This window comes from Panthera pardus, unplaced genomic scaffold (genome assembly GCF_024362965.1).
Source record: "Panthera pardus isolate Hobbes unplaced genomic scaffold, ASM2436296v1 HiC_scaffold_11, whole genome shotgun sequence".
Classification (NCBI taxonomy): Eukaryota; Metazoa; Chordata; class Mammalia; order Carnivora; family Felidae; genus Panthera; species Panthera pardus.
The window spans coordinates 69630931-69654743 of record NW_026526666.1 but is presented as its reverse complement, the minus strand read 5'-3'; the positions used below and the strand labels follow the sequence as shown (position 1 = coordinate 69654743).

The following is a 23813-nucleotide window of genomic DNA, read 5'->3' as shown; positions in this document are numbered from 1 at the left end:
GGTCAAAGACATCATGGCAGGTTGTGATTACCACCTTTCCTTTGAACACAGAGACACACACCTTTTCCCAACACACAATCATAAAAGACCAGTAACTGCAGACATCACAGATGAACAGAAGAGGTCATAAACATCAAATATATGCCTAGAACACCCCCATCCATGTTCAAGCACCTCAACTTGATCCTCCTGAGAAGGGCAGGAAAGCATGACTGTGTCAAGCAGAACCTGGTGCATACTGTGAAGGGTCAAACACCTGCAGAGGGAACACCAGGGACAGGACAGGTGTGGTCAAGTCTCTCCTTCCTATCAACCAACCACCACACAGACTACCCAGAGGTGGGATGGGGAAGATGGATTTGTCTGGAGAGATCATCCCATCCCCTCCTCCCCAGGCCATCATACCTCTGGGTTTGGCCACACCTTGGGGTTGTGGTGAAGGCAATAAAAAGAGAGCATGAGTAAGAATCCTGTGGGACAGAAGACAAAAGACTGATCATACTCATGCCATGAGGAGCCGTGTGCATGCACAATGAGAGCCACTTCTCATCACTCCAAGTGGATTGATTGTGTGGCAAGGGAGGTGGGGCTTACATGGCAAAGCATATGTAAACATATTACTAGATAACCAGAACAGGTTGAGAAACAAGAAAGAACTGGAGGCTTATGTTCTGGAGGAACTAAAGTGACAGACAACTCACATTTGTCAAGTACAATCTATGAGCCTTTGGGGAATATGCATGAACTTATCCATCCTCACAACAACCGTCCAATGAAGGCACTCATATCTCCATTGTTCACATGAGACACCTGAGCCTCAAGAAGCTAAGCTACTTGCTTATGACCACACAGTTAGAATGTGGCAGGGCTGGGATTCAGATCAGTGGTGAGCCAAATGTTGGCCTCCAACCATGGCTGGGATCTCAGGTATGATCTTCATCTTCTTTCTGCCACCAACCTGAGGGCTCTCCAGATCCTGGACCATCTGAGCCATGACAGTGAATTTTTTAATGTCTCTCAGTAACCTAGACCCCAAAAGGAAAGATAACATCTCCCCCTACTCCACCTGATTGTCTTTCAAGCATTCACATCTCAGGGAATTAGAATATTAGGGCAAAACCCAAAGCCACATTCAGAGGCTGCCATTTGTTTATTGAGCTTCTGCTGGATTTAAACTCTGTGCAAAGCACATCATATACCTCACCCAAACTGCAAAGGAAGCATTGATTTTGAGGTGGAAACTAGTCTCAAAGACTTTCAGGAACTGCCTTGGGGTGTATAGATTTCTGACTTCCCGTGTGTTCTTATTTAGTGAGTGTGGTGATGCTCATACCTTTGGGCAAGGACCGTCCATCAGGGAAGCTGATGGGCTTGCTGAGCTCTCTTCCAATGCCTGGAACTGGCGGATAGAGTCGCAGTGCCTCCTTGATGCACATGGTGGTGTAGGGCATCTGGTCTAGGTGGTCCCTGAAACAAAGCTATCCTGAAGGACAGGCAAGATGCTGGAAAGCAGGGAATTCTCTAAATGAGTGATCAGGGGTCTCCCATCTCATGAGCACTCACCAGGTGATGGAGGCACCATCTCCCAGAAGGCTCTGGACCTCTTCATGGCACTGCTGTTGATGCTCAGGGTGTGTGGCCAGGGCATAGAGGATCCAGGAGATGCCACTGGCTGTGGTGTCATGGCCCTCAAACATGAACGTGTCCACTTCAGCACAGAGGTCCTTGTCAGGCATGCTGCTCCCGTCTTCCATCTGGGAAGACATGGAGACACAGCAGGGTTTGCCTCCCTCCTCTAAGCTTGTGTGCAAAGCCTCATGCCTCCCCTGCTCACACTCACTCTGGCAAAGAAGAGGATGTCCAGGAAGTCCAAGTGCCTCTTGTTCCTGACCTTCTCCAGCTCTTCCTCCTCCTGCAGCTGAGCCTTCTTCAGCTTGATCACTTGGTCTGTCCCAGAACAGTGTTCCCAGGCAGAGCTGAGAGCTCTAAGTTCCCAGACACAGTCACCTCCTTTGGCCCACTTGCTGCCTGTATCCCAGCCTGTGTTCCAGCTGGATCAGGAGGAAAGTGGTAATGGGTGTGCATGTCAGGGTGCGAGCTGTGGCACCATGTGCTTGTGGGTTGGGTCGCCTCTCAACAGCACAGCCTGTAGAGACTCTGCTTGAATGCTGCTGGCAGGGGGTCTCACTCAACCTTCACCCATGTGCTGACACGTGTCAGCTCCTGCACAGCACTGGCATCCTAACACCTGCACCAGGGGGGTACCCAGTGTGGGTGTGTCCCAGCCCCTGGAGTAGCAGAGAGGAGACAGGGGTCTGCCTGAGTATTTGGGGCCAGTTCCTTTGGGATGTGTCCAGTGAAGGAGTGGAGCTGCCCAGGGGTCAGAGTCCAACCTGAGTGTTGATGGGCAAGCTGGCAGGCCTGGTGGTTCCAGCGGCCTTCAGGGGTCAGCCTGTAGATGATGTCATTCTGGTAGAGAGCATTCCACAGGGGAAAAAAAACAGATTTCTCAGGTCTTGAATGGCCTGGATGTAGGACTGGGAGATCCTGAATGGGGAGGATGCAGAAGGGCCTGTGTGAGGGAGACATCGGCCCTGGAGTGGATTGGGGCTGTGGGTGGAGGGTTCCTCAATCAGTGGGACAGGCAACCCGAGGCATTTTCCTTTTCTGTCTTATGCACTCAAGACCATCAGCCCATTTGTGTGATGGTAGCCAGGTTTTTCCCTATGGCAGGGATCAGAGATCTGTGCCTAATTAACTTTGGTGTGGGCCGAATTTGATTATGGCCTGGTGCTCTCTGCATAATGTGGCTGTTTGTGCTAGAAAACACCTAAGCTGCCCTACCTACCTCTCAGGATAAGTCCATGCCAGTTGGTAGGAAATAGGACCTGGTAGCTGAAGATTACACTGACCTGTCTGCTTGGTGGCTGCCTTGGTAGCTGAAGGCGCACTTCATAATGGTGTCCAAGGTCATCAAGGAGACATGCTCAAAGATCTCCACATATGAGTTCTGTCTGATGAAGTCCTCCCATTTGTCCTGTGGTGGTGGGACATATTAATCCTCTACTCCTCCAGAAGGCCCATGTTGACAAAGCTAGACTCTCTTTCTGTCTCTGCAAATATTCTGTTGAGATGTCCTCACTTTCTAAAGTGGATGTGTTTGGGGCTATTTGGAGCCATATGGCAAGTAAGTATTTCTAAAGTGATTAATATTTCTCAGACATATTTGTTACATAATTAATCATGATCTCTTATAGTCTGATGTAGGAGTAAGTTATGGCACTAACCATCTTTTAGCAGACCAGGAAACATTGTTCCCCAGGGCACAAAGGGGGAATCTTTCTGTCCTGTAGTTGATCTAACATGAGAAAAAGGTGAAGTTCCACATTAAGGGGCAAGTGTCAAAGTAGGAGAAAGGCTAAAGGGCCAGTACCAGGGTTCCTAAGGAAGGGATATCAAGGATCTCAATTCCTTTTGTTCAACAAAAGTCAGCCGAGCACAGTGAGAAATAAGGGTCCTGTTCAGAGATGATATTATTCCAGGACCAAGCCCTGGGGGTAGAGACCTGGTCTCCATTTCCCTCCATGGAATGGTTAAAATCTATGTAGAAGCCTTTAGCCCAAGCCAAGAGCCTATTTCAGTGACATCCTTGGGATCTTACCCTGCCACTGAAGCTGCTACTGCCCAGGTCAGCCAGTGGCAGCTTGTCCTAGCAGCTTTCAGGGGGATAAGCTACTTTTCCTATCCAAGCCAAAAACATGAAGTGGGGAGGAGAAGGACCCTCTATCCACCATGACTCTCTCTTCTGTGGGCAATGAGCACAGAGTGGCGAAAAGCTGGTGCCTGGGTACTTTCCTGTCGCATCGACTCTTGGGAGCCCTGTCTCATGGTAAGGTACAAGTGCATGATTTTGGGGGGCATGCCTGATGAATATCTGAGGGACACACCTGCCTGATAGTCTATTCTGTGAACTGTGCTGTGGGTATGAGTGTGCAGGTGAGGGTGGGATGGACTTCTAAGCATCACACGGACAGAGTCAGCCATGAGACCCACGTAGGGCTTCAGGATGTCATAGTGGAAGGCTGGGGTCAGTATTCTCCGGTGCTTCAACCATGACCATCCATTCAACAGGAGCAAACCATACCCTGGGTCATAATGGGGGTTTGTGGGGAGGGGTATTCCCAGACATGTCCCAAGAATTTGGGAGTAACCAGTGTATGAGAAGGGCATCCTGGGCAAGTCAGGAAGGCCAATGCATATGAGGAGGGTGACTTCACAACAAATGGTCATGACAGCTGAGATCTCTTATAGTCTGTTGTAGGGTGTTTGTCATAGAAGGACTTTGGTGAAAAGTCAGGCAGACATCATTGGCGAGGACTGCAAAGTGATGTGGAAGAAGCTGAGCTTCAGGAGGGCTCTCCCCACCATTAGGAAGGGGTGAGGGTTTTATCAGGAGAGAAATGGGGCTCCATTCAGACTTGAGGGGTGTGACTATGGTGCCAGTCACCTCTTGTTTAATCTGGGCTGAATGGATAGTTGTTGGCAAACCTAACCAGAAGGTGGACTTTAGTCCTGGTTCAATGTACTTAACTATCCAGGGAGCCAGGAGTCTGTAGAAGCCATGAGACTTTGGGTCTGAAAGGTAAGAGGGCATTGCAGGAAACTGAGGGGAATAAGGAAAGCAGGCTGCCCCCAGGAGGTGCAGTGGTCCAGGCCATGGGTCCCTATCCCTTCCTGAGGATTGTCAGCTGGTCAAGCCACCTCCCACTTGCCTCCCAGCCCTGACTCCCTTTCTTTCCAGATAATCACTGTGGGCTCAGGAGGGTAGACTCAGTGTCCACAGTACTGCCCTACCAGTCCAGGTAGGTGGATTGGGCAGAAACAAAAGTTCCGTTTCATTGCCAAAGAAAAAACAGAATCTGTTTTTTCTGTAAGTTATAGTGGCTCAGCCATCCCATTACTCACCATATGGAACAGTTAGAGGTGCCAAAGTCAGATCATCTTGTGTAGAAAATTGTCTTTCACTCTAGAATTATCTCAGTTTGATTAAAAAAGGAAAGAAAGAAGGCCAGAAGGTGAGCAGGGAGGAATGGAGGAAGGAAGGAAGGAAGGAAGGAAGGAAGGAAGGATAGAATGAAGGAAGGAAAGAAGGAAGAAAGGAAGGAGTGGAAGAAAGGAGGATTAAGAAGAGGAGAGGAGAGGAGAGGGAAGGGAAGGGAAGGGAAGGAAAGGAAAGGAAAGGAAACAGAGTTCGGTTTCAATAAATATTCAGCCTCATGCTGGTTGTGAGCAGGGAGGATGCTAGAGAAAGGGTCAGGTATTGATTTCTGAGCCTCCAGTCTCTTCTACAATTTCACAGACCCGTGGGCATGTACCCAAGGGGCAAGAGCTGCTTCAACAGTTATGAAGGTGTCCCCTCACCAGATCGTCCCAGGATAACTTTCATGTAGTCAGGGTCATAGACCACAAGCTCCACCTCTGTTCCCCACAGCCAGTGAGGACAAGCACATGGGAATTTATCTACCCATTTCCGTAGGCATTGCAGATCCTCTTCTTTTTGGAACTATCACCACAGGAAAAGTAAATCAGTAAACCCTTTCCTCTGGCTCCAGGGTTAGTGTTGGCGTTAAGGTCAGGATGGGCACAGGGAAAGAGTTCTGGAACTATCAGCAGAACAAAGTGTTCAGAACTGTGTCTTATGACCTGGCCTCTGATCCAGACTCTGGTGGCTGTCCAAGGATTGCCCTAAGGCCAGGTTCTGTCGTATTGTCGAGTAGAGTTAGGAGCCCTGACAACGAGCTGCCTACAGAAACATGTCAGGGATTGACTCCATGGTGTACAAAACTTTTGGAAGTCATTGGTATAACATTGGCATAAAAAATTTAAGACAACTTTTATTACTTGGTAAGCAGTTGGCCAACTCATTATATTATTTGGAGCATGAAATGGTTTATATTTTAAAATTAAATTTATGTATTAACTTTATTTTGCCATATTACTTTCAACAGTAATTGAAAGCATACATGTAAATACATGTAAATGTTTGTTAATATTGCATAGTGTTTGGGAGGTATATAGCTAAGTGAAAACTAAATAAATACAAAACTGTGTGCATGATGTAGTTTTACATATTGAATATGCACACAGTTGTTAAGTCTGGATATATAGAGATAAAAATACTGATCTATGGTTTTGATATTTGAGGGTTTTATCTCATTTTCACCTTGTAATAAAAAGAAATTTTTGTGAGCTTCTACCGTCTGCAGTAGTATCCTTCATCTCCTCAGTGGGGATTACAAAAGTCTTTGCTTTCTGACTTCGCTTTCTCTACTTTGCCTCCTGCCTGTGACCATTCCAGCAGCCCTGTTGCTCCTTCCCTGAAGATGCTGTTACTGTTGCTCCTCACACCTGCCCTGCAACACCTGCTTACATTTCCTGTCCTTTGTACACACCCTTTCCTCTACCTGGAGGGCCCTTCTACTTTGCCACAGAGCAACTGCCACTCCTCAGCTCTCAACACTCTGCTTTGCTCTCCACTTCTGGAATTCACATAAGCAATTGTTCCTGGACTTGTTCCCGTAGGCAACTCCCCTTATTTCTACCACATCTATGTAACTCAAGCAACTCTCTGCTACATTGGCATCTAATTTCTGCCTGCTCCCACCTGACAATCAGGATTTCCTAGTGCTGAGGTGACCTGTGCTACTGTAGGGCAGGTTCCTTCACTCAGCACATGTTACCGGAGCATTTACTATGTGCACGGCATTGGTTTAAACACTGAATTAGGATATAGCCATAGATCTTACCTGTTTGAAGCTTCTGCTGTACTTGAGGAGACAGACAGAGTAAGTGGCCACGACAGTAGATTATTAATGTGATAAAGGGAAACCCAAGTGTCTGGGGAAGCTTTGAGCACTCAGAATTGGACATTAGAAAGCCCTTCCTCATGCATTTGCTCATTCATCAAGTCATTGACCAACACCCTATTGGGTTACAAAGATGAATTAGAGGTGGTCTCTCCTACAAGGAGCTCACAACTTTGACACTGCAGACAAAAATAGCGGAGTCAGGTCAGCCCTGCTTTATTAGAAGGACAGTCCAGGGGAAAAAGAGTTGTCCTCTCCACTCCTGAGATGCCCAGAAAAACATCTTGGAGGAGGCTTGGGGCTGGACTTTGGCAGATGGCCATATGAGGGAAAAGATTTATCCAGGGGGAAGGGAAAGTATGAGCAGCGCCGTTGAAGGGGAATGCACAGGCAGGGGGAGACAATGAATGACTTAGGGTACAGGAGGAGGTTAGGAAGGAGAAGGGACAGAGCAGTGTTGGGGCACCAATATGGCATAGGAGCTGTTTCCAGTTCTCTTCTTTATGTTCAAGCCACTAGATGAAGGTGACTCCTTCTCTAAGGAAAGGCAGACATCAGAAGGCAAATCCTGATCGACTCCTACCATTGAACAATCCACAAAACCTTGTTGAGACTCTCACCATGTGGGTCGTTCCTTTGCTCTGGGCACCCTTCACCACCAGCTAGTGCTGTCAGTGCTGGGTGGGTATTGCTGCTCTTGCTGGCCCAGCCTGCCCTCCCATCCCTGGTCCAGCCCCTTCCTACCTCCTGGATGTGCCCAAAGAGCCAGTGGGAAGGAGGGGACGGGAAATGCTGGACCGCTTTGAGCAGCCACTGCCTGTGCAGGTAGAGCTGTGCTGCCTTGAGCAACAGCAGAGCCAGGCCTAGCAGAGAGACCACTTGCAGGAGCCCAGAGACACTGCCCAGGGGTCTGGTGAGACTCAGCAAAGAGACACTCATGGTGCAGGGACTGCTGGATTGCTGGCTGTTCCTGTCTGTCCCCGACTATGTCTGACTTCCCCTGAGCACCCCAGCCCCATCACTGCAGGGAGGATTGCCCTGCCCACCTGGAGGGAGGGCAAAGGGAGAGAGAAGAGCTTTGACAGAGCTTTCAGAGTTCATTAACTGTGAGGATCCACCTTAGGAAACAGTGGGAGGAAAGCTTTCTCAGCAGACAGCGACAGTGGCTGGCAAACTCCCACTTGCCCTTCTCCCAATTAGTCATCCAGTATTTCATGAGCATCTCCTAAGTGTCAGGTGTACTAAGTGCCACAACACAGCTGCTTGCAAACAGACATGAGCCCTGATGGCAATAAGAGCACAGTCCAGTTACCAAGTGAGAATGTGTGCCTTGGTTGGATTATTATCCCTTTTCAGAGAGCAAGTCTTACAGGGGGCTAATGTGAGATGGCCACAGGAGAACCACTATCGAGAGCGTCAGCTGAGATTAGAATCAGGGGTTCTCCCGACCACTTGCCTCATCTGCCTCAGCAATGTTCCCCATGCTTGTCACTATCTACTCACCAGTTTTGCCTGGGGCTGACTGTGCTGGCAGACAGAGCACCGGCCTTAGATATCCAACCCTAGGGCACACTCATGATCTAGGAAGCCAGTGACTTAGACTCCCTGAACCTTAGTTTCTCCTTCTGTAATGTGGCATAATCGTCCCTTTCCCAAGTTTCTCCCAGGAATGCACATTCATGCAGTCACTCATGCACTCAGCCAATGTTCTTGAGCTCACAGTCTAAAGGGTAAAAGCAGAGAACTAACATTATAGGAAAACACAATAAAGCCTGTCCTGAAAGAGTGATGTGTAGGCTGGGCCCTACGAGGGAAGGAGAAAACAAAACAGGAGAGTGGGAGCTTTAAGGGTGAATAGGAGTTCACCAGGTGGAGTGCTAGAGAAGGGGATGGGCACTAAAGGCTCATGGAGAGCCTATGAAAGCATATCTGATGGGGACAACTTAATCTCTTACTTGTTCCTGCTTCTCTTCCCCAAAGTCAACTCTAGGCCCAAAATTCAGAAAAATAAAAACAAAATATCTTCATGAGGATTTCTTTAGAAGGCACTTTCCATGAATCCCCCTTTCCTTCTGCCCTGTTCCTCACCCATCTCACCTGTAACTCCAAAGTCCTTCTCTTTTGCCCAACCTCGTGACAGGAGATTCATTACACAACCCACAGCACTGGAGTTCTTAGCTCTCTCCCCTAAATCTGGGCTCCTGTCCAAACCCAGGGAGAGGTAGCCACTTTACCCATTCCTCTCAACCTTGCCCCAGTTCTCTGTTTACTTCCCATCTCTCTCTGATCCCGGCCCACTGAATTTGGACCCTACTCCTTTCTTTACTTGGCCCAGCACCAGCTTTGCACCTAGCATACTGGGAACACTTGTGGAGGGAGGTTGGAAGTGGGATACTTGGGATGGAATTCTGGGTGTCACTCTGTCTTTCCTCCCCAAATCCTCGATTTCCTCTATATAGTTGGGTGCATATACTTGTAAATAGCTAACATTTAGTGAGTGCTTACCATGTTCTAGACACTGGGCAAAGAACGTTATATATTTTAACCCACAACTACTCTAACACAGTTTTTTTTAATGTTTATTTATTTTTGAGAGAGAGAGAGAGAGAGACAAAGAGAGAGACAGACAGAGAGAGAGAGAGAGAGAGAGAGAGAGAGAGAAAGCCAAGTGGGAGAAAGGCAGAGAGAGTGGGAGACAGGATTGGAAGTGTGATCCGCTCTGACAGTAGAGAGCCCGATGTGGGCTTCAAATTCATGAAACATGAGATCATACCTGAGCCAAAGTTGGATGCTTAACCAGCTGAGCAACCCAGGTGCCCCAACCCGCAACAGATTTTTTTCAAATAAATCTCAAAATCTGAGCGAGAAAACCAAGGCACCCAGAGCTTAGTTGCCTTTCCAGCGTCAATATACTGGTAAGAGGGAGAGCCAGTGTTCAAAGCCAGGCAGTCTGGCCCCAGTCCCTTAAGGGACTAAGTTTGTGTCATTTGGGAAACCAGCAAGACAAAACAGTACAGGACAGACCAGCGCACAGGAAGAATAACGACAGGAGAGGCCAGACAGGCTAGAGGACAGGTGCGTGATTGAGAGTTACACGCACAGTCAGGGCTACAGCCGAGTAGGAGGAGGGTAACAGAAAACTAGTAGGAGTCTTGGAAAAGGGTGAGACAGAGAAGGGCAGACAGTCCGATGGGAAAGAGGGGGAGATCATGGAGGTTGTGAGGGAGGCAGAAGACAGGGGACAGGAGACACAGACAGGAAGACAGGATGGCAGGCAGGAGGTTCTCGGGCTCATCCTTGTCTGCACAGATTTTAGAGGAGCTTCCTGAGATGCAGGTGGATCCCATTCTTGGACCTCAACACAATTCTTGGCCGGGGAACAGGGATCCTGGAAGGATCTGGCACCAGCTCAAAGCGGAGCAGGGTCAGGGCCACCGCCACCTTCATCTCGTTCATGGCAAACTGCTTCCCGATGCAGTTCCTGGGTCAGGGAGGGAAAAGGAAATGAGAAGTGGCCTCAATCCCCTTGCTGGGAATAGCACATGCAGGGCCCTTCTGCATGGGTCCGGCCCCGATCCCTTTCCTTCCAGGACACCCACACACATCTCGACCCAAGCCTTGCTTCACACTCTGCCCCTGACCTTTGACAAAGCCTACAATCTTCCAGGGCTAGTTCCTTCTACCTCTGCTGTCGGCAGGCCTGAAGTCCTCTTATAAGAGGGTCAGCTCCAGAGGCACACAGCCAAGTCAAGTGATCACTACAACAGTTAATCATCAGGGTGTTTGCGTCTCTATAAGCCATTACTGATTTCAAAAATGAGAAGCCAGTACAGGGTACTATAGGGGCCAGCTGGGCCACTTTAGGCCCTAACCATATGGGGGGACAAAGGGACCCAGATCCTCAGAGAAAGGACAAGGCAGAATTGTGTAAGGAAAACAGAATGGAATCAGAGAGACATCCAAATGGGCAAGGCCGTAACAATGCTCAATCTGCTCCACCATCTCCTTCCCAGTTTGGGTCCAGACTCCTGTGCTCCCCTCAACCCCTCTGTCAACCAGCTTCTGTAGATTCCAAGTCTACTGCAGAAATGTCCCTATTGGCCATCCCTCAATCTCCTCACCCAGGCTTCTCTGTCTCCTGCCTCCCCTTCCTCCCCTGAAGCCCCACCCAGCTCAGACTCTCCCAGGCCCTCCATCACAGCTAGGGGCATGTCCACATGCCTCAGCTGGCATTAAAGCCCTCTCTGGCTTGTTCCCTCACTCACCTATCACCTGTCCAGCTCTGCCTCCCCACTCAGCTCCTGCTGATGTGATCCCTGAGAATACCCTCCCTCCACCTCTGCCTGCCTCGTGCTCAAGGCTAATGGCAATGACAGCCCACCCTCAACCTCTCTGCTGGCTGTACCTCTTCATACCTGGATCCTGAAGTCACACTAGTATTTTTTACTCAGGGACACATCACTTTCCAGAATAGGACAGTGCCAGGAGCATGGAATGTCCTACAGTGTGTTCAATTAGTAAATGATGGAGTGAAAGAATGAATGAATGAATGAATGAATGATGTCTCTTTGAGTGGGAGCATTTATGGCTGTGAACTCTTGGCGGCAAGGGCAGTATCTTTCTTCTGCGTTCCACCTCCTAACATAAGACGTAGCACACAGAGACAGGCTTAAAAAGTAGTCTTAGAATTGCATGAAGTTTATTGAACTAAAAAAAAAAAAACCTGAATGGAATGAAATATGGTAGCCATTAGGTCTGAGCTAGAAATGGATCTCTCTGGCCCTCTCCTGTCCTTACTGGCAGCCACATGACACGCACCAGTGTCTAAGGCTCAAATCCTACAGCCAGTATCTGGAAGAATAGTTTGCTTAAAGCCTATTCTGTGAAAGTGGATTTAGTGTTTGAAGAAAAGAACTCGTTTCTAGTAACTACTTACAAGATTTAAGGAATTTACTAATTAGAGGACCATTTCAGCAGCACTGGAGAATTTCACAGCAGCCACTCTGGAGAATAGTCATCCAGCTCCACAGCCACTTCAAGTCTGCTTTATGTTTTATACCCCAGGAAACTTTCAAATACTATGTGCCATGTATAAAACAGTGGCTTTTCTCTCAAAAACAGTTTAATGTCTTACTTGGACTCTAAGTATAATATTAATGTGTATAGAGCCCAGATCATATGTACTGATTTGACAACTACGAAAAATGTCAAGTACATGTGACCATTACCACGGACTCAAAAATTCTTTTGGATAGATGCAAACATAATAGTGACACAAATTAGTTGAATACTTCATTAATCCCTTAAGAGGCCACAGTAACCACCCCATGTATGACATAAATATTTGAGATATGCAAGGCAGCTGAGAATGGAAACACATGCAAAGAATTCAGTGGTGCAGTTCGGGGAAAGAATGGCTGGTTTGAGAATGTGTATGAAAGATTTCTATCAGATTCCATCCAGATTTTGAAATCGACAATACTTGAAAATTAACATGTGAGAAAATCTCTTGTGCAAAGTCATACTCATACAGTGAATCAAATACTAGAATGCACTGAATTTTGGAGCAGCCACCAGCACTGAAGTGTGGCTGGAGATTGGGGAAGAGAAATGGGTCAATGTCTCCAGGTCGTGCCATGCTTCCCAGCTTTCTTTTGCATCTATTTGCAAAAGAACATAAAGGCACATACCTTTATGTACATAAAGGCACATACCTCTTTCCCAGCACAGAGACAAGCAAAGGCATATCTATAGACACCCGTATAAAATAGGAAGTCACAAGTATTGGATATGTACCCAGCAAGCACCACCCACTCCCATCCTAGTACAAATAACTCACCTTGCTCCTCCTGAGAAGGGCAAGAAAGCATGGCTGTGTCGGGCAGAACCTGGTGCAAACCGCAAAGGGTCAAACACCTGCAGAGGGAGCACCAGGGCCAGGACAGGTATGATCAAGCCCCTCCGTCCTATTAAGCAACCACCAGACAGACTACCCAGAGGTAGGACAGGAGAATGGGTTGGTCTGGAGAGCTCATCCCATCCCCTCCTCCCAAGCCATCATACCTCTGGGTTTGGCCACACCTTTGGGTTGTGGTGAAGGGCATAAATGGAGAGGAACACTGTGAATCCTGTGGGACAGAGGAGAGGAGACTGATCATACCCATGCCACGCGGGGCCATGTGCACACACAGTTTGCTAACCACAATAAGAGCCATGTCTCATCAACACTGAGTGGAATGATCGTGTTGCAAGAGAGGTGGGGCAGACAAGGCAAAGCATACAGGCAGAAAATACTAGATAACCCTGCTCAGGCTGAGAAGCAGGAAAGAACTGGAGGCTTACTTACTCTTTGGGGCAACTCAAGTGACAACTCAATTCCCATTTATCAAGTAGCATCCATAGGCCCTTGGGTAATATGCATGAACTCATTCAATCCTCACACCAACCTTCCAGTGAAGGCACTCTTGTTCCCATTGTCCATATCAGGCACCTAGAGCCTCAGAGAGGCTAAGCTACTTGCCTATATCCACACAGCTAGGATGTGGCAGGCCTGGAGTTCAGATCAGAGGTGAGCCAAGGGTGGCCTCCAACCATGGCTGGATTCTCAGATCTGGTCATCAGGTGCTCTCTGCCACCAATCTGAGGGCTCCCCACAGACTGGACTGTCAAAATAATGACAGTGGATTCCCTGATCTGCTTCAATGACTCGACCCCACAGGGAAGGAAAAACAGCTCTGTCTGGCCCAGTGGGATTTTCTCTCTGCCCATCAAATCTCTGGATATTACAAGGTTATGCTAATTTTGAAGCCCCTTGCTGAAGTCAACACCTCCTTGCAGAGAAGATGCAATGTATTGAGTCATTTTTATTTTAACTGATATGTATATAGTTGTTTGCCTTTGTCACAAAGGGGTTACCCAAATGTTATGTCAAATCTTCAGGATATTCAAATAGATATGACAGTGAAGACAGAATTGGTCCATGAGTTTGGACTTGGAGTCAGGAATTGGAGTATGTAGTTTTAAATCAGAGAATGTCAGTGCCTTCAGTGGGAATGCTGTAGCATCACAAAACAATGGGATCTCATGGTAATAGAATGTTTTTGTTGGATAAGTTTGGAAACTTAGGATTCTGTTCTTTTGAGATCTTAGAATTGAGATGCACCTTACAGGTTATTTGGGAGAATGAACCGAAATAGAATATATTCTCCATAGATAGGAAGGGGAAGTAACCTTTATGACACTTTGGCAGTGCTCTGGCTCTGTGTCAGGCATTTTCTATCCTCATCCAAACTAAAGAGTAAGTGTCCATTTTTGGATGAAAGATGACCAGAGTGATTGAGAACTGCCACATGACATGTGGACCACTGACGTCCCATGTGTTCTTGCAGAGTGTTGCTGTGTGAGTGTGGTGACCTTCATACCTTTGGGTAAGGAGCGTCCATCAGGGAAAGTGATGGGCTTGCTGAGATCTCTGCTGATGCCTGGAACTGGTGGGTAGAGTCGCAGTGCCTCTTTAATGCACATGGTGGTGTAAGGCATCTGGTCTAGGTGCTCCCTGAAACGAAGCTATCCTGAAGGACAGGCAAGACTCTGCCAAGCAGGAAATTCTCCAGTTGGGTCGGCTGGCAATCCCATCTCGTGAGCACTCACCAGGTGATGGAGGTACCATCCCCCAGGAGACTCTGGACCTCCTTCCGGCACCTCTGCTGATGCTCAGGGTGTGTGGCCAGGGCATAGAGGATCCAGGAGATGCCACTGGCTGTGGTGTCATGGCCCTCAAACATGAACGTATCCACTTCGGCACGGAGGTCCTTGTCAGTCAATCTGCTGCCGTCCTCCATCTGAGAGGAAATGGTGACATGGCAGAGTTTGCCCCTCCCTCCAAGCTTGTGGGCAAAGCCTCATGCCTCCCCTGCTCACACTCACTCTGGCAAAGAGGATGACGTCCAGGAAGTCCAAGTGCCTCTTGCTCCTGACCTTCTCCAGAGCTCCCTCCTCCTGCAGCTGAGCCTTCCTCAGCTTGATCACTCGGTCTGTCCCAGAACAGTGTTCCCAGGCAGAGCTGAGAGCTCTGGGTGCCCAGATACAGCTACCCCCTTGGCCCACCTACCCCCAGCTCTCCCAGCCTGGGTGCCATTTGGATCAGGAGGAAAGTGGTAATAGGTGTACATGTCAGGGTGAGAGCTGTAGCACCATGTGCTTGCGGGTTGGGTTGCCACTCAACAGCACATCCCGGAGAGACACTGTTTGAATGCCATTGGCAGGGAGTCTCATTCAGCCTTCACCCACGTGATGACAAATATCAGCTCAGGCACAGCACTGGCATCCTAAAACATGCACCAGGGGGGTACCCAGTGTGGGTGTGTCCCAACCTCTGGAGGGGCCGTGGAGGGACAGAGCTCTGCCTGAGTGTTTGGGACCAATCCCTTTGGGATGTCTCTGAAGAAGGAGGTGAGCTGCCTAGGGGCCAGAGTCCAACCTGTATGTTGATGGGCAATCTGGCAGGCCCGGTGGTTCCAGCGGCCTTCAGGGGTCAGCCTATAAATGATGTCATCCTGGTGGAAAACATTCCTCACTCGGGAAAAAGCCAGGTTGCTCAGGTCTTGAATGGCCTGGATGTAGGACTGGGAGATCCTGAATGGGAAGGATGCAAAAGGGCCTAAATGGTGGCAGGCATCTGCCCTGGAGTGGATTGGGGCTGTGGGTGAGGGTTCCTCAGTCAGTGGGACAGGTACCCGAGGCATTCACCATTTCTTTCTTATGCTCTTGAGACCCTCAGCCCTTTGCGAGGGACATAGACAGCCAAGTTTTTCCCTGTGGCAAGGATCAGGGATCTGTGCCTGATGAAGGTGTGGTGTGGGCTGAATTTGACTGTGGCCTGGAGCTCTCTGCACAATGTTGCTGTTGTTGATGGGAAACACCCAAGCTGCCTTACCTACCTCCCAGGATAAGTCCACGCCAGTTGGTAGGAAATAGGGCCTGGTGCCTGAGAATTTCACTGACCTGTCTGCTTCGTGGCTGCCTTGGTAGCTGAAGGCGCACTTCATAATGGTGTCTAAGGTCATCAAGGAGACATGCTCAAAGATCTCCACATATGCGTTCTGTCTGATGAGGTCCTCCCATTTGTCCTGTGGTGTAGGGACACATTAATCCTCTACTCCTCCAGAAGGCCCATGCTGACAAGGCTAGGCTCTCTCTTCTGATGGGATGTCCTCTCTTTCTAAAGTGGCTGTGTTTTTAGCATTTTAAGAAATATAGCAAATAAGTGTTTGTAATGTGATGAGTATTTTCACAGAAACTTTTGCTATATAATTAATCATGATCTCTCATAACCTAGGAGCAAGTTATGGCACTAACCACCTTTTAGAAGAACACAAAATGTTTCTGAGGGCCAAAAGGTGGACGTTTTCTGCCTTTTGATCTAGACAAAAGAAACAAGTCAAGTCCCACATTAGGGAGCAAGCATCAAGGCAGGAGAAAGGCTAAGGGATCAGTACCAGGATTCCTAAAGAAGGGATATCAGGGACCACATTTCCTTTTGTTCATCAAATGTCAGCTGAGCACAGTTAGTGAGACATAAGGTTCTGTCCAGAGGTGATATGATGGTGCAACCCAGGCCTGGGGGTTGAGACCTGGTCTCCATTTCCCTCCATGGAGTGGCTAAAATCCATGCAGAAACCTTTAGCCCCAGCCCAGAGCCCATGTCAGTGACATCCTGAAGCTGCTACTGCCAGGCCAGCCAGGGTCACTTGTCCTGTTGTCCAGGGGGATTGACTGCTCTTCCTATCCAAGCCAAAGACATCAAGTGGGGAGGAGAATGGACCCTGGATCCACCATGACTCTCTCTTTAGTTGGCAATGAGCACAGAGTGGAGGCAAGCTTGTGCCTGGAACTTTCCTGTCTCATCCACTCTGGGGAGCCCTGTCTCCTAGTAAGGTATAAGTGTTGTGCCTGATGGATGTCTGTGGGACACACATGCCTGAGAGTGGGCTCTGAGAACTGTGCTATGGGTGTGAGTGTGCAGGTGAGCACGGGACGGACTTACCAGCATCACGCGGACAGAGTCATCTATGAGCCTCACGTAGGGCTTCAGGATGCCATAGTGGAAGGCTGGGGTCAGCATCCGCCGGTGTTGGAACCACATCTGACCATTCAACAGGAGCAAACCATACCCTGGGCCACAATGGGGGTGTGTGGGGAGAGGTACTCCCAAGAGTCGTCTAGGAATTTGGGAGGAACCCAGGGTGTGAGAAGAAGGGCATCCTGGGCAAGTCTGGGAAGGCCAGTGCATGTCAGGAAGGTGACCACGCAAGTATTGGGTCACAGCAAGTGGTCATGACAGCTGAGAGATCAAGGCTGAAACCGAGCAGGTCGCAGGTCATAGAAGGACTTCAGTGAAAAGTCAGGCTGAGATCATTCTCGAGGACTGTGAAGTGATGTGAAAGAAGCTGAGCTGCAGGAGAGCTCTCCCCACCATTAGGAAGGGGTGAGGGTATTTTTTTGAGAGAGAGAAGGAGAAAAGGGAGAGGGAGAGATGGTGAGCCAGGGAGAGGGGCAGAGAGAGGCAGAAAGAGAGAATCTTAATCAGGTTCCAAGCTAGGTGTGGAGCCCAATGTGGGGCTCAATTCCATGACCCTGGTATCATGACCTGAACCAAAATGAAGAGACATCCTCAACCAACTGAGCCTCCCAGACATCCAGAGGTGAGTTTTTTCAGAAGAAGAGAAACGAGGCTCACTTCAGAGTTGAGGGTGTGACTTTGGTGCTGGTCACTACAGTCTTGTTTTATCTGGGCCAAATGGATAGTTGTTGGCAAACAGGAAGGTGGACTATAGTCCTGGTTAAATGTACTTACCTATCCACGGAGCCAGGAATCTGGAGATGCCATGAGACTTTGGGTCTGAAAGTTAAGAGGGAATTACAGGACTGAGGGGAACATGGAAGGCAGGCTGCCCCCAGGAGGTGCTGTGGTCCAGGCCAGTGGCCCCCATTCCTTCCTGAGGATTGTAAGCTGGCAGTTTGTGATAAACAACTCCCCAGTTGCCTCCAAGCCCTGACTCACTTCCTTTCCTGATGGTAACTTGGGCTTAGGAGGGCAGATTCAGTGGTCCATAGCACAGCCCCAATGAGACTGTGATCAGCAAAGAAATATAGAAATCAGGCATTCTATATGACCCACCACAGACAGGGATTCTGAATACCAGCCATCACGGACAGCAAATTGACTTTGAGATCTGGGATCATATCAGTGTGGTGAAAGAAAGAAAGAAAGAAAGAAAGAAAGAAAGAAAGAAAGAAAGAAGGGAGGAAAGAAAGAAAGAAAGAAAGAAAGGAGGGAGGGAGGGAGGAAAGAAAGGAAGAAAGGAAGAAAGGAAGAAAGGAGGGAGGGAGGGAGGGAGGAAAGAAAGAAGAAAGAAAGAAAGAAAGAAAGAAGAAAGAAAGAAAGAAAGAAAGAAAAAGGAAAATGTAATCCCTCACAGCTGTTTAAGCATTCCATCTAAGTATATTTGGCCTTATGCTGGCTTGTGGGCTAGAAGGATGGTTGCTGGAGGGTACTGAAGGCTGAGCCATGACTCTCTTCCAGAATTTCATAGTCCCCAAGGAATATACCCAAGAGAGAAGAGCCATAGCAGAAGACATGTAGGATAGTTCTCACCTGATCGCCCCAGGATCACCTTCATGTAATCCGGGTCATAGACTATGAGGATAACTTTGCTCCCCCACAGCCAGCGAGGACTGGCGCATGGGTATTTCTCTGCCCTTTTCTGAAGCTTTTGTAGCTCTTGGCCATCTTGGAACTGTAACCGAGGGAAAGACAAGTCAATAAAACCTTCCTCTTTAGGTGCACTGCTTAGAGTGGTGGTGGCAGGTAGGCTGGCCCCAGGGTGATAGTTCTAGATATCCACAGTGCTTAAGAATTTGTAACTGTTTCTTTTTTTTCTTTTTTTTTTTTTTTCACTTTCTTTAAAAATATTTTATTTTTAGATTTCTTTCTAGGTTAAATATTTCAGCCAATCAGGAGCAATCATAATATACCATATGGAAGAAATTAAAGGCCCTGGAGATTTGTTAATGCTGTCATTGTTTATTTGCCTTCACATCTTCGTAACACCCTGACTCCAGCTAGTTTTCTCTTACCTGAATTAGAAACAAATCTGTGATTGTTCAACCTCATTTAGGAAATGAGCTTTGCTATTGGGAGACTCCGTGGACAGCTTGACTAACCAGTTAAACGTAAGGCAGAAAAGGGGCTGTCATGCCAAAATTTGCAAAGCTATTTGCCAGATGAATTATCAGTTGGAGGAGTCACAAAGAATACAGATTGTTGATTTAAAGGTTCTCTTTTTTATGGTCAGTATTATGTAGATCTGAGGGAGGGATACCCAGCAATTGCATTAGATGGTTCTGATTCACAGCACCATTAATTGTTGTGAACTGAGTAAGATCAGAACACCCCAGAATTAGTGTGTATGCAGTGGTAGTATAAGCAGGAGGGGCAAACAACAAATCTCTCAAGTGAGAGTTCATGAAGTACAAGTTTATGTAGTTGAATGCAGGTTTTGTTACGTGACACTGGCTCCTACAGAAAGCCCACAGGTAGCACGTGATTTCTAAGGTCAGAAATTTATGCAAGTAGCTTTTGGCAAGGAGAATAAATGTGTAATTTTTAAATTAAATTCTGTATAGTCTAGCCAAATGGACTGTTAGCAGAATTCTCCATTACGTTTAAGGAAGTCCTCTTAAGTGACAATAAGGTGTATATATATTTTTTACCTCTTATTTATAAGAACAGTCTACAAATAGTCACATGCGTTTTATAAGGATCTTATGAATCCCCCATTTTTGTTTGTTGTTTTTTTTTTTTGAGGGATCAACTATATACCTTAACATTCTCAAATGATCTCTATATATTCTTCCTTCTTGAGTTATGGTATGACTAGTGTTTCAAGTTATCAGTCTATGTTCCACATCACTCTCAGATTTTCCTTCTTTTTGCTTATCAACTTACATTCAAGGATTATTTTTTCTGGTTCAATATTTTAGCACATTAATTCTAATCCATGGGGTTCCAGTATACACCAAGTAGCCTAATAGTTACATTATATATTCTTACTCCTAACTTTTTCTTTTAAAATGGAATAAAGGTATTTTTCATTCTAAGATTTTCAGGTCATTCCTTTTCAGAGTGCCTTTTTAAAAAATTAAATTTTGAGATGGCTTTATTTCATTCAAAGCCTCTTGCCATTGTTTCTTGCCAGCTCCCCAACTTTATTTCCATCTCTCTCCTTCTCGTTCAGTAGGATCCAGTCCTACTTGGTCCCTTCTTTTCTTTTTTTTTTTATTTTTTTATTTTTTATTTTTTAATATATGAAATTTACTGTCAAATTGGTTTCCATACAACACCCAGTGCTCATCCCAAAAGGTGCCCTCCTCAATACCCCTCACCCACCCTGCCCTCCCTCCCACCCCCCATCAACCCTCAGTTTGTTCTCAGTTTTTAACAGTCTCTTATGCTTTGGCTCTCTCCCACTCTAACCTCTTTTTTTTTTTTCCTTCCCCTCCCCCATGGGTTTCTGTTACGTTTCTCAGGATCCACATAATAGCCAAATTATGGAAAGAGCCTAAATGTCCATCAACTGATGAATGGATAAAGAAATTGTGGTTTATATACACAATGGAATACTACGTGGCAATGAGAAAAAATGAAATATGGCCTTTTGTAGCAACGTGGATGGAACTGGAGAGTGTGATGCTAAGTGAAATAAGCCATACAGAGAAAGACAGATACCATATGGTTTCACTCTTATGTGGATCCTGAGAAATGTAAAAGAATTTGTAACTGTTTCTGATGAGACAGGTTCTGATCTAGATTCCACATTCAGTGAACTTATGTTCTAGTGTGGGGTGGAGTTGGGGAAGAGAATCAGGCCTTAGAGTCTGAAGTGTTCTTCAATTACTTAAGGGGCCTGCTCTGTGCTCCCGGGTCATGGCCACCATTGGGCTACACTTCTCCTTAGATCCAGTGCCGTGACCATCCAGTGGGAACCTCTTACCACAAAGCTATGTTACTTTGTCCACCACGATGCCCTCAACCTGCACAGCAGGGGCCCTGGGTCCTGTTTCTGCCCAGTGACATGCCTCCATTCTGATCATATGCTCTCCTCCTCTAGGGGACCCCAAGGAGCCAAATGGTGCCATGCCCGGCTATTCCCCTCTCTGGGCCATTCTGAGGGCCACTGATCTGTCAGCTGACTGGACAAACACGTGGGGCTGCGATCTGTCCCTGAGCAGGTCTGGCCAGGGCCAGGTGACAATCTTGTAGAAGAGACATTGCCCACAGTGGCAATGGCAGTGGCAGTTACTCTGTCAGTAAATACCCAATGTCCAGTGGCCTTCAGCCTATGACCACTCAATGCAGGCTATGCTCCACTAAAGCTGCAGCCACAAAAAATGTCCCCCAAGGGAGGCACAAGGACAGAAGGAGGACAGAAACTAAAGGGGCAGCGCAGACAATGGTCAGGTGTTGTGGCTCTGCTACTAGAAGTCAGGCTGAGACAGGGGAGGAAAGATGGGGCTGTTGACTCACCTCCTTCCCACCCTGCAGTTCCCCTTTCATAGTTCCTGGTGGATTTCACCCCTAGGTAGTGCAGTGAGTTTGTGGACCCACAGCATGCTTGTCCTTCGTAGGCATTACGTTATTTCCAATTTTTATCAATTATGCAGGTTAGAATGACTTGCTTGAGACCGTAATCATCAGCATCATCATCCCCACTTTACAGAGGAGGAAACAGAGGCATAGAGTATGTGGCAGAGCTAGGATAAAATCTACGGAGCTTGGCTCAGAGACCACATGCTTCCCTGTCCCAATTGTGACTTGTCACCTTGCCTGAAGGTTAGCTTTAACTCACCTCAGGTGGCATTCTAACTCCTGACTTAGCCAATAACAGAGGAATTGAATAAAGGAAGGTTTCAGATAGAATTATAAAAACAAGAAATATTTGGCTACAATATCTGGTAGGTCAGCAGCCGATGAGAGATGATTGGGCACCGGGAGTAATATTTGATATGTAGCAGAACCTGTCTGCTTACAGAGTCTACATACAGTCAGTTAATGGGAAAGTCACTGGAGCAAGTTTTTTAGTTCCTTATGTCAAATCCCAGCTTGGGAAGGTGACAACTGCATCTAACAAAAGGTCCCAATTTCTCCAACTGGACAAATAATCTGGAAGTCATTAGTGCAACAATGCACAGGAAGGAACTGGGGTCTGGCTGTCTCCCTGTGGCTGACATGAAGTTTCCATCTCTGGCGCCACTAGGTTGAAATCACTCTGCCTCTTTCTCTGAGAAGAGACTGGTCTCCGCTCTCTACAACACCCCATCTCCTAGGCTTGTTCAATCCACACCCACCAGTGAGCCCCTCTCCAAGTGCCCCCCTTCCTGTAACTCTCCCTTGGGGACCAGTGCTGACAGAACGGGCTGGGTAGGTGCTGTCTCCCACCCAGTCACCCCAAGCTGCTCCTTCCTCTGTCACTGCACAACCTGAGTCAAGCATCCCTTGGGGTCAGCTCTGCGCTGGCCACCGGGGTACTGGAAGGAGGTGACATCCTCAGCCCATGGATTACATGGTGCCTGGTTTGAGGAATGAGAGCTAATGTGGAAACAGATTCTGTTAATGGTGGAACTCAGTGTGAGTGCTCTTTACCTGCCCCATCCTGGGAACCTTCTCTTGTGTGCCAGTGACTTGTCAGGGTTGTAGCACTGAAACCACCAGTCTGGAACATCCACAGTCTCAGGCACCCCACCTGGTTGTTCCCTACCCCTGACGTGATCCCCAGTCCAGCAGTTGACCCTGTTTTCCTGTAATCTGCACCTTTTGAGATTCCTGTCTATGGTCTGAGTCCCAGGCATCTCAGGGCCAGGCTGAGAGGATGGGGTTGAGTGGCTGGGCAGGGAAGCATCAGGAAGCCTGTTCTGAGAGAAGAGGCAGGGTTGCTCGGCCTGAAGGGGAAGACTCAGGAAGGAGCAGCCATTGTCCTCAAAGAGCTAAGCTACAAAACAGCCTGTGGATCTGCCTAGGAAAGAGGGTCAGACTGGCCTGAGGGCACCAGCACAGGCTTCCTTGGAGGGGCTGAGCTCCAGGGCTGGCTTGGGGCACTGAGGTCTGAGAGGTAAGCTAGACCCACGTGCTGTCACACAAGAAGCCTGTGTGGGATATATCTGCTGTCCAAGCGTATGCTCTGAGAATCCAGGCCTGCTCTGTCCTCCCACCCCCCGTCCAGCCCCTTCCTACCTCCTGGATGTCCCCGAAGAGCCAGTGGGAAGGAGGGGATGGGAAGTGCTGGACTGCTTTGAGCAGCCACTGCCTGCGCAGGTAGAGCTGTGCTGCCTTGAGCAACAGCAGAGCCAGGCCTAGCAGAGACGCCACTTGCAGGAGTCCGGAGACACTGACCAAGGGTCTGGTGAGGCTCAGCACAGAGACACTCATGGTGCAGGGACAGCTGAATCCTCTGACTGTCCCTGACTGTGGCTGACCTCCCCTGAGCACCCCAGCCTTGTCAGTCCAGGTAGGATTGCCCTGCCCACCTGGAGGGAGGGTAAATGGAGGGGGCAGAGGTTAGACTGGGCCTCCAGTGTTCATTAACTGTGAGGATCTCCCTTGGGAACCAGTGGCAGGAAAGCTTTCTCTGCAGACAGCAGTCAGCAAACTCCCACTTGGCCTTTTCCCTATTATTCATCCAATATTTCAGGAGCACCCGCTAAGTGCCAGGTATACTTAGTGCCACAACATGGCTGGCTGCAAACAGACAAGAGCCCTGCAAACAAACTGATAGAAGACCACTGTTCAGTTATAAAATTGAGAACATGTGCTTGCTGGGATTATTATCCCTTTTCAGAAAGCAAAAGTCTTACAGGGAGCTTGTGTGACGTGGCCACAGAAGAACTGCC

The 23813-nt window shown here is 48.0% G+C and overlaps 2 protein-coding genes across 2 annotated transcripts; both read right to left on the bottom strand.

Moving 5' to 3' along the window:
- Positions 1-44: 44 nt before the first annotated feature.
- Positions 45-7805, bottom strand: LOC109266618 (cytochrome P450 4A11-like). The gene is given in 7 exon segments (XM_053899161.1): positions 45-256; positions 406-470; positions 1334-1467; positions 1564-1754; positions 1841-2051; positions 2913-3037; positions 7611-7805. Coding segments are annotated over 7 exon segments (1002 nt in total). The 3' UTR covers positions 45-175.
- Positions 7806-10055: 2250 nt separating this feature from the next.
- On the bottom strand, positions 10056-23435 carry CYP4A106 (cytochrome P450 family 4 subfamily A member 106). Its single transcript, XM_019449405.2, has 12 exons — positions 23158-23435; positions 18523-18664; positions 17722-17766; positions 16912-17039; positions 15870-15994; positions 15346-15500; positions 14793-14899; positions 14517-14707; positions 14288-14421; positions 12930-12994; positions 12706-12782; positions 10056-10347 (listed from the first exon to the last, which is right to left on the bottom strand). Exons 1-12 carry the CDS (start codon positions 23350-23352, stop codon positions 10179-10181), a joined length of 1533 nt encoding a protein of 510 aa, XP_019304950.2. The 5' UTR covers positions 23353-23435; the 3' UTR covers positions 10056-10178.
- Between the last annotated feature and the right edge of the window lie 378 nt (positions 23436-23813).

Bases quoted from the DNA above. Each gene is read 5' to 3' on its own strand.
- CYP4A106 (XM_019449405.2), bottom strand. From the start codon at position 23,352: ATGAGTGTCTCTGTGCTGAGCCTCACCAGACCCTTGGTCAGTGTCTCC. The intron at 18,665-23,157 runs GTAGGAAGGGGC...CCTCGGTTACAG, and splicing joins TCTTCGGGGACATCCAGGAG to TTCCAAGATGGCCAAGAGCT. The intron at 12,783-12,929 runs GTATGATGGCTT...CTCCCTCTGCAG, and splicing joins AGGTGTGGCCAAACCCAGAG to GTGTTTGACCCTTTGCGGTT.